Source organism: Syzygium oleosum, unplaced genomic scaffold, assembly GCF_021117445.2.
Source record: "Syzygium oleosum isolate NSW1041296 unplaced genomic scaffold, Sole_v2.1 Sole_v2.07, whole genome shotgun sequence".
In the NCBI taxonomy this organism is placed as follows: domain Eukaryota; kingdom Viridiplantae; phylum Streptophyta; class Magnoliopsida; order Myrtales; family Myrtaceae; genus Syzygium; species Syzygium oleosum.
The window spans coordinates 2,632,373-2,644,963 of NW_026607491.1; the positions used below are offsets into that span (position 1 = coordinate 2,632,373).

The window sequence follows — 12,591 nt, forward strand, 5'->3', positions numbered from 1 at the left end:
TGCCGGCTCTCGAGACCGCCGTCATGGTGGCTGTCATCGACGCGACACTCCGTGAAGGCGGCCATCCTTGCGATGGAGATCCAAATCCCTACCATTCTCCCTCTTTCTCTTGTCGCGGACAGATGTCACGACGGGTAGTGGTCGCCATTAAATGGGCAAGGCCACCGCTGCGAAAGTGAACCTGCAACCACCGCGTCCCTCTCAATGTTTTTTGTTTAGTGCTTTTAAGTAACTTGCTTGAGTTTCTCATCTGTATATGAAGATTCGCCCTAATATCTGGTGCGTTTTATAAATAAAAGATCGGATATAATAATTCAATCACATTTTTCATCATTATTTTATCCTATTCTAATCCTTGAGCATATGGACGTGCAGAGGCCACACACTGATCAGCATGGCAGATTGACAATAACCTAAGGAAAAGCAAAATCTTTGAATTCTTCACACCCTCGAATGGTTGTATCAAGCTCTCTCATCAATTTTCTTCAATTTTGTTTTCAATAATTCGAAATCACGAACGTAGAGAACCAACTACTTGAGATTCTATGGACCATCCCCATGAGACCAATGAATCAGTTAAGACCGGATCTTTAGTTTGCACAGGCGATCTTAACAATTTGCATGTAATCGATGGGATATGCATAAATGACCATTTAATTTTTCAGCTAGAAATCTGTTGCCGCCACCCGCTCTACCAATTTGGAGCTACCACCTAATGCTTTTTCCTCTGTTGTTCTAAGAGCTTCTTTTTTTCCATTTCTTGTCTTATCGTAAGTTTTGAAAACCCTAAATTCACCATTTCCTAGACGGTGACCAGTCATTAATCAGTCGCTTCTACAATTTTTGCTTCTGTCTCTTCCTTGGGCGTGCATGTGTTTATTGTTCGTTTGACTCTGCAACTCCAGCTTTCCATATTGGTACGAAATATTAATTGCTGATAGAGAGATTGGGTCTAATTTCCTAAAAAACCCCCATTGACTTTAGGTCAAGTCCTAAATCTATCTCGAATTTTTTTTTGTCTCAGAAAAAGTCTCAAACTTTAGGTCCAATTCCAAATCTGCCCCAAACTTTTTTTATCTCAGAAAAAATCCCAAACTTTAAGTCCAGTTTCAAATTTGCCCCGAATTTTGTTTTGTGTAAAAAAATCACCAAAATTCAATTTTATTTTCAAAAATATATCCCTGTGATCCAGTCCCAACTTAACGTAACATTTTCACGTCGATAACAAATCTACATCAACAAAATAATGGGGCTTTTTTTTAGACAAAAAAAAGTTCGGAGCAAATTTGGATTGAACCTAAAAGTTAGGTTTTTTTTTTTTAAAATTAAAAAAAGTTTTTTGGGATGGATTTGTTATCATCTCTAACTTTCATATCCTAGAATGGTTTTATTTGGGAGAATTTCAACAATTTTTATTTGGTTTGTTTTGTTATCGAAGTGGAAATGCGACGTAGGTCTGTATCTATTGCTCCGTTACTTTGTTGATGATGATTTGTTATCGACATGAAAGTGTCACGCCAAGTTGGGACTGGATCACGGATATATTTTTGAAAATAAATTGAAATTTGCTGATTTTTTTACATAAAATAAAATTCGGGGCAAATTTAGGACTGAACTTAAAGTTTGGGATTTTTTCTGAGACAAAAAAATTTCAGAGTAGATTTGGGATTAGATATAAAGTTTGAGGTTTTTTCCGAGATAAAAAAAAGTTCGGGGCAAATTTGAAACTTGACCTAAAGTTTGGGGCTGTTTGGGGAATTCACCCGAGAGATTAGATAAGAGATGTAGGAGATGGAAAAGGACGATGCCCTACTTCGTACGAGCTTTGTCTTCCTCATTTAATACGCATAAAGCGATGTGGTTTCGTTAAATAGAAAATTTCATGACATTCAACATTACTTTTTCCCAAAACAACACATAATTACCACGGACGATACTGAAATTGACAACGTAGGGCTTTCGACTAGTTCTATTTCCTCCCAAAATCTATTTTTTTCCCCAAATTCTGAGGACAAGAACTCGAAAGTTCGAGTCCCATAGGGTCGGCTCAGTCGGTCGGGGCATCGGCGGATTTCCAGTCCAGAATCAGGTGGTTACCTGTTCAGATTCACAAACTACGCGCAGATTCCTCTCGATCGGGGCCGCTTGTAGATGTCGAATGCCCTGACCTGACAGAGTCATGGAGTACGCTGATGCCCTATGGCTCTCGACATAGTCAGGCTTTTGCGCTCGTGTCCCTGAGCAATAAGAAAAAAGAACGAAACCGCTTGTTGAGGGCAACATTCTGACTTACTTTCGTTGTTCTTATCTACCTCCTCTCCTAGGAGAGATCATGAATAGTATGAGCGCAACGCATGTCGACTGAAAACCTTTGCCAAAAACAACAAAACCAGGTTAGAAACTAATACGACGGTACCGATGGAAAGCCCGGCAAGAAGTGGTTGAAATGCTCGTTGGTAGATGGAATTCATCATTATGAACCTCAGACTCGTCCAGAAAACATTAAATAAATCGATGCAGACACTAATGAAAGGCGACACACTCAGATGAGATCAAATGCAATTAAAACGGGGTTTTGGTAACCGTTGGTGTTGCGACATCGTAATCCGAAGTGGGTAACCGTTGTTCTTGGTAGATAGAATGAACACCACCTTGGATTCCCGTGATTATAAATGCAGTAACCCAATGCTAACTCCCACAAGACATAACCCTAGGACATAAGGGTTAGTGAAGTCTCTCTCTCTCTCTCTCTCTCTCTCTCTCTCTCTCTCTCTCAATCTCTCTCAGTTCACTCCAATGGAGATCACACTCCTTGCAACACTGTACGTCCTCGCGGCGACCTACGCCGTGCTCAGCCTCGTCCGGGGCTTCCTCCGCCGCCGCGGCCAGTGCTGCTACATGCTCGGCTACGAGTGCTACAAGGCCCCTGAGGACACGAAGCTCGACACCGACAACTGCGTCCGCGTCATCCTCCGCAACAAGAACCTCAACCTCGATGACTACCGGTTCCTACTCAAGACGATGGTCCGGTCCGGGATCGGCAATGACACCTACGGGCCGAGGCTCGTGCTCGAGGGTCACGAGGAGGCCCCGACCCTGCTCGGGGCCTACCAGGAGCTCGACGAGGTGTTCCAGCAGACGGTCAGCAAGGTGCTTGCCAGCACCGGGGTGGCGCCGTCCGAGATCGACATCCTCATCGTCAACGTGTCGCTGTTCTCGCCGGCACCATCGCTGACGTCGAGGATCGTGAACCACTTCAAGCTCAGGGACGACATCAAGACCTTCAATCTAGCAGGTACTGGGGACGGTTCGACTCCGAAAACACAACCGATATGAAATGCCTAATGACTCTAAACTCAAAATGAAAAGGACCCGATTCGATTTGGTTGAATCTGGTTTAACGGATTTTATGCCCGAACGAAGGCCTGTTTACATGTCCAATTCTCCTATTATTCTTCTTTGCAATTTTTATATGTCTGATGTAAACAGCTAAGGGTCCGTTTTTAGCTGCTGTTTTAAGCAAAAACACCATTCCATCTTTTGAACATGCTTCGTTGAGGTAAACAATATCCATAGATAATACAATTTTATCAAATCATGATATAACATCATTAGATTTGTCATAATTGATTAGAGTATTCTTGATTTATGATCAGAGCCCCAGTCGAAGCCGAAACATAATCGGACTTAATTTTGTTCAAGTAGATTTATCGGATTTGAGATTTTTGTCTTTTTATTTTAGTACCCATCTATTTATAAATCTACTAAACTCACCGTGTATGGCGAGCAAATTCTTCTTCATGATTCAGTGTTCTCTTGCCCTCTCCTTCCTAATGCCTAGACCGACTCTTGCAGGCATGGGCTGCAGCGCGAGCCTAGTCGCTATTCACCTGGTCCAAGAGCTCTTCAAAACGCGGGACAACGCGCTCGCCCTCGTCGTCAGCACCGAGAGCATGGGCTCCCACTGGTACTGCGGCAAGGAGAAGTCCATGATCATATCCAACTGCCTCTTCCGCATGGGCGGCTGCGCCATCCTCCTCACCAACGACCGGGCCCGGGCCAAGGACAGGGCCGTCATGAAGCTAGGGCGCTCCGTCCGCATCCACCACGGCTCGCATGACGAGTCCTACAGCTGCTGCATTCAGGCGGAGGACGAGCTGGGCCACCAGGGGTTCCGCCTCACGAAATACCTCGTCAAGGCCGCCGCGCAGGCCCTCGAGGCAAACCTCCGGATCCTGCTGCCCCAGGTCCTCCCTATCCGTGAGCTCGTCCACTACAAGCTCGCCAACGCCCTTGCGAACAACCCGTTCGCCAAGAGAAAGACTCGCAAGGCCCGTGGTGGCTTGAACCTCAAGTCCGGGATCGACCACTTCTGCGTCCACCCAGGAGGCAAGGCGGTGGTCGACACTGTTGGGAAGGGTTTGAATTTGAGCGACTATGACCTCGAGCCGTCGAGGATGGCGCTGCACCGGTTCGGGAACACATCAGCGGGTGGGAACTGGTACGTGCTGGGTTACATGGAGGCGAAGAAGCGGCTGAAGAGAGGGGACAAGGTGCTGATGATAAGCCTCGGGGCCGGGTTCAAGAGCAACACGTGCGTGTGGGAGGTGATGAGGGACCTGGACAGGCCGAACGTGTGGGAGGACAGCCTCAAGGACTACCCAAGGGCCAGCCTCGACAACCCGTTCATGGAGAAGTACGGGTGGCTCAACGACGAGTGCCTCAACTTCGTACGGCTCGACGAGGCCAACATGTGGGGTTGATCGGGCAGCGTGTGTTACCATCATATGAAAAATCAAGGAAACTGGACTATTGCTGGTTTTGGCTTCATTGAACAAGAATTGTTTATCAAACACCAAGTAGACAGCTCCATATGATTCTGTAATTGTAAGTTGGGACCGATAGACCCTTGATTCGTCTTGGTTGTCAAAGTAATTTTCTTTTTTCTTTTTTTTTCAAAGGTCGATGGAAATAAAATGAATTGTGTTGGGAAAATTACCCAAAATATCCTAAGCCTATTGTATTTGTGCCAATTCAATCATAAACCTTTCAATTTGGCAAATTTAGTCTTAAACCTTTTGACAATTTGCCAATTGAGTTCTTCCGGCCAATATTGGCCAGAAACCGTTGACATAGACGACAACCGTCTTACGTAGCATGACCGGCTTTAACGTCAATGGTTATTATAATTTTCAGAATTTTTTTAGAATTTATTATTATTATTTTCATTGTGCCGGTGAGGGTCACCGACAACCCTCGCTGGCTGCAAATTGCGGCCTCGCCGGCTAGGGCTGTGCAACTAGATCAGTTTTACTTGGGAACCGGATCGGACTGCCTTGAAAATTGGTCCAGTTCCAGGTTCCCATTGGAACGGTTCCGGTTCCCTATTCCAAATTTTTTTAACCAGTGGGAACTGATCCAGTTCCTGGTTTCACGTGGATAACCATCCAGGAATCGGACCGCATTTGAAATCTGTTTCATAAAATCTAAAATCCTTAATTTTTCTCTAGGCATCTTTTTCTCTATCTCTCTTTTTATTTGTTTTCTTCAGCTTCACTCAGACACTTAACAACTCTCTCTTTCTCTCTCTTGCTCACAAACTCACAACTCGCCCTCCTCCTTGCTCACCCGTGGCTCGCCCCCAATTTTGAGTTGACTAGCCTTTGATCTCTCTCTCTCTCTCTCTCTCTCTCTCTCTCTCTCTCATTTTTTACTTTGAACTATTTTGTTGTTCATTGTCGCGACCGACCTCTGTCTTTTGACATAAAAAAGGGGGGTCTCGTCTAGTACGAGCTAAGTTTAGATCTGGAACTTAACTCGGGCTCTTCCAAAATCATACCATATCGCGACTTAGAATTTAGGTTTTTTAACCTGCAAATGATTTTTATTTGGGAGTTGCCACTAATCAATTTGGGGTAGGTTGATTAGAAACCCAAGTAAGGTGACGGGAGAATCATCCTACTCCTACGAACTAGAGATTAAATGAGTTCAGGGACTTGGTTACACTAGTTGGATAATTAATGCCCTTTCGGTACCTTTTTGCCCTGTTCATTTCAAAAAATATTTGTCAGGCAACTTTAATTGATTTTAGAATCTTTCTTCTAACATGTGAGATGATCAAGCGAGTACACAATCATTAACGATTAGCAATCAAACTAAATATGCAGTGTAAGGTTCTAGCCCTAACTAAAGCAACAATTTTCAAAACAGAACAATTTATGCAATTATATAGTAATTAGACATAACATGCATAATAATAATATAACAGTAATAAAAATAACATGCAAAATATTACCGTATAGCCCTATAGGCTTATGCAATTTAAACATGATCATTAATCAAATAATTCACATAATTTATAGAAATATTAAAAAAAACTATTTTCTAAACTATTTCCTAATTTTAAAGAAAATAAAAAACAATTTTTTAATTTTTTATATATTTTTTTAGAAATAATAATAATAATAATAATAATAAACACGATTTTAAAAAATTAAATTTTTTTAAATTTTTAAATAAAAAATAATAATATATTAATATAATAATCAACCGGGTTGGGTTAAATCCAACCTGGGTTAATGGATCCAACCCAAAGCATTGACACGGGTCGGATTTTTGGATCCGAACAGATTAGGGGTCAACCCGAGTCATTGACCCGGGTACTGAATCAGGTCAGGTCGGTTCCCGCGTGCAAAAGCACGCGGGGACGCCGGCCAAGCGAGATTTGGCCTCTTGCTGGCTGATCCAAGCCGGCTCCGGCCTAGTTTTCACCCCTAAGGACCACCACGAAGCCCCACAGCTACCTAGTTCGCCGTCCGACCACCCGCTCGGCGGCCGGTGACCAAAACTAAATTAACCTCATTGAGGCATTTCAACAAACACCTAGTGTGAACGGCTAAAACGAAACAACTTTGACTTGTTTCGGGGCTCCAACGTCCTTCGGCGATTTGGGCTTACCTTTAGCGACGACGTATAGGTTGCGGGGAATGACAGCATGGGCCAGGATTCACACGAAATGGCCGGCGTGAATCTTGGCCATCTCGTACACAAAAATAGGGAAAAATAGGGACCGAAGTAAGCTTACCGGTCGAGGCCGTTTCTGGGGGTCGCCGGTCGGCTCACAGGCGACTGAAAGGCTGTCGAGACCTCCTCACGCTATGTACTCACTCACTCTCACTCTCTTTTCCCTTTGGATCTCTCTGTTCTCTCTAAATCTCTCGATCTCTTCTTTGCTCTGTTTGTTTTTGGTTCTCTTTGTTGCCCGCCCCTGTCCGAGCCTCCCTCTCTTCTTCTCTGGTCTTTTATGGCCAAAGACAACCTGTCTCTTCTCCATTAATTGCCATTAACTCACCTGCACCAGCCTACTCTACGTCCTTGACATTTGTGGCCATTTTAGGCCGGTGTAGGGTAGACGTTCTGCTCCTCTGTATCTCGCTTCCATGGCAGCGGGGGAGGGGAAGAGGAAAGAGGGAGAGGGGTTCGGCTGTGCCCGGGCATGGGGAAGAGACGGCCAGTCTGTGCGTGGGCGAAGGGAAAGGCTGGGCCGTCGGTCGCGCGAAGGAGGGAGATAAGGGGAGAAGGCCCCCGTGCGGGCGAGGGGAAGAGGAAGAGGGGGTCAGGTTGGGTCAGTCCCGGCATGGCCCGATATGAATTTTATTATTATTTTTAACTTTTTAATAATAATTTTTAATTAATTTTTTAAAAATTTATTAAGAAAATATGCTCTAATAGACCCTATTAATACAAATGTGCCTAATATCTATATGCAATGCAATTAGATAAAAAAATATCTTTGTTTTAAGAATTAAAAAATTAATTCCCAAATTTTTGCATAATTAACTTTGGGCAAATAAAAAAATAGGTGTCAACACTCATATAATTATGTCGTAAAAAATGAAACAAAAAAAAGGAACGAAAGAAAAACAGATTTTCGAGCAGACCTTAGAACCAGATCGGAAAAACTTAATTTGGTTCTAAGGTAAATAGGTTAGGTTTTAAGTTCCAAAAACTAGAAATCAGATCCAAGAGGGTGTGTTCCAAGTTTGGAACTTACCTACCTTGGAACTGATCACCTCTATCGCCAGCCACGGGTGAGAGCCTTCGCGACCCTGCCAACCACGGGCGAGATAGCCCTCGCTGACACAAAGAAAAGGAAAAAATAAAAATAAAAATTTTAAAAAATTACAAAAATTGTCCACCACAACGCCGGCCATGTCACGTTGTACGACCAGTATTTACGTTAGTGATTTTCGGTTAAAATTGGCCAGAAAAATTTAATTGGTAAATTTTCAAAAAGTTCATGACTAAATTGACTAAATCGAAAGGTTTATGACTGATTTGGTACAAATGCAATAGGTTTATGAATTTTTTTTCGCAATCTCCCTGCCATTTCACTATCGTTGGAGTAGAATGCCATGCGACTTCTTCTGTTGAATGATCAACATGGTGTATAGACTATAGTGTATGTAATGTTTGCTTCTTCTGCTCTGATTAGATCATTTGGATATGGCTTCACTTTCATCCCGTTAATCAGTAGTTAGGTTTCATAACTTTGGCAAAGGACGTGGAGGTCCCCCATAGCAGATAGGTTTTTTAAGAAGAAAACGGACAACTTAACGACTTTTTGCGGAGCATGGATATTCAATCTAACCAATTATAGGACGTGACCTGACAAGACCTAAAGTTCTGTAAGCCCCACAATGCTCTTGCAGGAGAACTACTACTCAACTCCAGTTCGGTTTACGATGGAATAATTTTCTTTTATGTTGCGCATGTCTTTAACTTGGTCAAAGTTGCAACAAGCTAACAACATTCATATTGCTGCCGAAAAAACTACGAAAAAAATCCTAAACTTATTACATTGGTACCAACTCAGTCCTAAACTTTTCAATTAGACCAATTTAGTCATAAACTTTTTTACATTGGTACTAATTCAATCCATTCGGTAAATTTAGGCCGGAAATTGCTAACATGGACGTTGATGGTCCTACGTGGCACAACTAGTGTTGAAGGACCGCCGTGTTAATGTTGACAAATTTTATAATTTTTTAATACTTTTTTTTCATTTTTTAATGTTATTTTCTTTTTTCTTTTCCCAAAACTGGTGGCCCGGTGAGGTTGCCGACCGACCATCGCCGGCCAATAGACGAGGGCGGCGACGCCTTCGCCTGGATCTGGGTGAGGGCCGCCACGCCCTCGTCGGCGCGAGGGCACGGCGGCCCTCACCTAGACCAGCCTGTGGTCAGCGATGGTCGGCTGGCGACCTCGCCGGCCAACCAATTCTTGGAAAAGAAAAATAAGAAAAAAAAGAGTAAAAAAATTTGAAAAAATTATTAAAAAAATATAAAATTTGTCCACGTTAGCACCGACAGTGTCGCATGGGACCGCCGGCGTCGACGTCATCGATTTCTGGCTTAAATTGGCCGGATGAATTGAATTAGTACAAATGTGAAAATGTTTATGACTAAATTGATCAAATTGAAAGGTTTAGGACTGAGTTAGTACTAATGCAATAGGTTTAGGATTTTTTTGGTACTTTTCCTCATTGCTGCCTTAATAGGGGCATATTTTGAAAAAATCATGTATATGACACCCTGCCAATTTAATAGAGTTAACTATACAGGCGAAGAGGATAATCGTGACTTTTATAAAGTGTTTGGCAATCACCTCATAGCCACAGATAATGGTGCCTCTTTAACTTCGATATGTTAGATTATGAAACATAGAAGCTTATGCCACATAGAATGGAGGATCCTTTGCCAGGAACTGTGTCACGATGGTCCGCTCCAATCATGAGGTCGCCACATTTGTCCGTTTTACTTAATGTTTCACCTCACTTGGAAAAAAAACTGTCCACCCCTCTCTTTCTCCTCCAGCCATGCCCATTCCCCGCTTGATGCATTGGCCTTTAAGCGCACGTTGGCGTCGGAAGTCGGCATCGGAACTCGACACCACGTAGCTCTTGTTGAAAAGCAAGCAATCGAATAATAAAATAAATCAGATACAAGATTTATGAAGTTACATCTATGGAGAGAGTAGCACATAATTTCACTATAGATCAAGGGATACAATGAAGACCACAACTACACTTGACTTACTCGGACACTCTTAATGTTGTCCTACCCTCAATTACATCCAATAACTCACACATCGTTTAACCCTAGCAGTTTTTACGAAATAACCCCCTAATCTTACCAGCGAACTATACAAAATCTTACCACAAGATTTTCACTGTTTTAAACACTAGAGATGAAATTCACGAGTACAAACTCCTCTTGGATGTGTTGAGGCTAACTAAGCAACCTAGAGGGGGTGAATAAGTTGATTTGAAGATTTTGCGGAAATTAGCAACTAATCACTTAAAAATCAGGTGAAATAGATATTAAGAATATCTAGTGATGCTCATGTGCAGATATCAGATAGGAGCGGAAGTAAAAGAGTACACAACAATACATAGTGGTTCGGCTTAATCACAAAGTTTATGTCTACTCTCTAGACTAACAGCCACAAGTTGAGTTGTATTACATTAGTAATCACCAAGATAAGTTACAACCAGTAAGCACTGATCCTATTAGACGATAGATCACACTATCAGGATCAAATGCTGCTATCAAGTGTGTCCACTCATCTTTTCACAATTACAAGGCGGCAAGAACACTACTTTGGAAATCTCAAAGTATGGAACACAATTTTCTTAGAATACAACGAATAATGCTTTCAGCTTGTTCTATAAATATTTTGTCCAACTCTTTTTTACTACAACGAGCTTCTCTTATATAAACATTTTCACTCTTCCCATTGAAGATCGTCCAAAGGAGTAAATAGCCGTTAAGAGTCGTTGCTGGCTGTTGTTCTACGGCTCAGGCTATTCAAATAGTCTTTTCCTGCGAGCATTTTCGTGATAGTTTGGTTTATGACATCTATTCTGGTCTTTTCGCTTCGGTTGTGGTATAGCGATGCATGTGAGCTTCGAATGGACAATGGCCGAAAAGGGTGGATATGACTAGTGGTAGACCGGCTGCTACCTCCAACGATGGAGCTGGTTCTCTTCTATGGTCTTCTTAGGAAAAGGAGGATGCGGTAGGTGTTGAGTTATGAGGCTTAATGAGCTTTAGGTTGAATTGGGTTTATTGGGTAAGCTTAACTAGAATTAGTGAATAAGCGTTCGGTGCGGCCATAGAGGTTGTGGGCTTAGTGTTAGTATGCTGATGAATAGGCTAATTTCGTTCATATTGGACACTGGGCTTTGAGGTTAGTCTGTTCACAATGGAAACTGGGCATGGGCTTGTTGTGGCTTTAGTTGAAGTTAGGGGGTTTTGAAAGTTCTTTTTAATCAAAGTGGGCTTGGTGTAATGGCCCAATTTGTGTCCATGGCCCGGCCGAAGGCCTATGACAGCCCATTTTCTGACCAGGCCCTTGGGCCGCATTTTTCTGAAATTTTATTATTTATTTAAAAAATTATTATCGAAAAAACTGAAAAATAAGAAAATAGCTTGGGAATATCCTTTGATTAGGTTAATAGTTTATAGTATATTTAGCTTAATTTTGGTCGGTAAGCTTCCCTTTATTTAGGGGTTTTATAAGACACCTTTGATTTAGTTTAATCTTAAAAGATTCTTTTAGATAAGGAATTGAACTTCATTCGATTTTGGTTCGTGGCGATCATGAACCGGGGCTTTTATCATGGCCATGTACATTCTTTGCCCAACGAGTATCGGATTTTATTTCTTGTACCTTACTTTAGGCGCTTTCAATACTTGCGTGTTTACTTCCCTCAATTTCAATATATTAAGTGTTCTTTCCATTTTTAGCATGGTTAGGGAAAGCCTTAGGATCATAATAACATTTGCATGATCACTTAGCAATGTTAATACCTTTAGGATCATAATTGATAATCAAGATGGTTTGGCCATTTTGGTAAACAACCTTCCAAGTTAGTGGTATCGAAAATGCATTAATCGAAATATTAGCATAATCAAGTCCCTATGCTTAGAATTTCTAGTTATATAGAAAATGAGATGACATTCCCGCGTCTCATTTGGTTTCTAACAGACCCCAAATGAATAGTGGCTACTCTTAGAAATACTTAGGTTGTTAAGAACTTAAAAAACGAAAATCCAATGTCACATGAGGCATGGGCTTGGGAGAGCTTACGCTTTTAATTGATGAACTACTTGAGTTGTCCTTAGATGGATCCTTAGAACCGTCATTTCGATGAACCATTTGGATTGTCCTTCGAGTAATACCCTTAAACCTATTTTCCATGTAATCCTTTGGAGGGTCACGAAAATAATTTAGAGGCACGAGTTTAGAGACTCGACTACTTGAAATTTTATGAATTACCCGACAAGTCCTTTAAACAAATCAATATAAGATCTTTGACCTATACAATTGACTCTCATTCAAAGCAGTTTGCACATAATCGATGAGATTTGAATAGATAACTTCTAATTTTTAACCTATAAATCTCTTGTCGCCCCAAACTGTACCAACGTGAGGTTATTAGCTTACGTTTGTCCTATGTTGTTGTACGAGCTTTTTTATTTCTTTTTTTTTATCCTAAGTTTTGGAATTCTAAGGGCTTGTTTGGTA

The 12,591-nt window shown here is 41.8% G+C and overlaps 1 protein-coding gene across 1 annotated transcript; it reads left to right on the forward strand.

Annotated features, from left to right (window-relative positions):
• Positions 1-2,680: 2,680 nt before the first annotated feature.
• On the forward strand, positions 2,681-4,916 carry LOC115682210 (3-ketoacyl-CoA synthase 19). Its single transcript, XM_030606364.2, has 2 exons — positions 2,681-3,295; positions 3,856-4,916. The coding sequence occupies exons 1-2, from the start codon at positions 2,797-2,799 to the stop codon at positions 4,761-4,763; spliced, it is 1,407 nt and encodes a 468-aa protein (XP_030462224.2). The 5' UTR covers positions 2,681-2,796; the 3' UTR covers positions 4,764-4,916.
• The last annotated feature ends 7,675 nt before the right edge of the window (positions 4,917-12,591 follow it).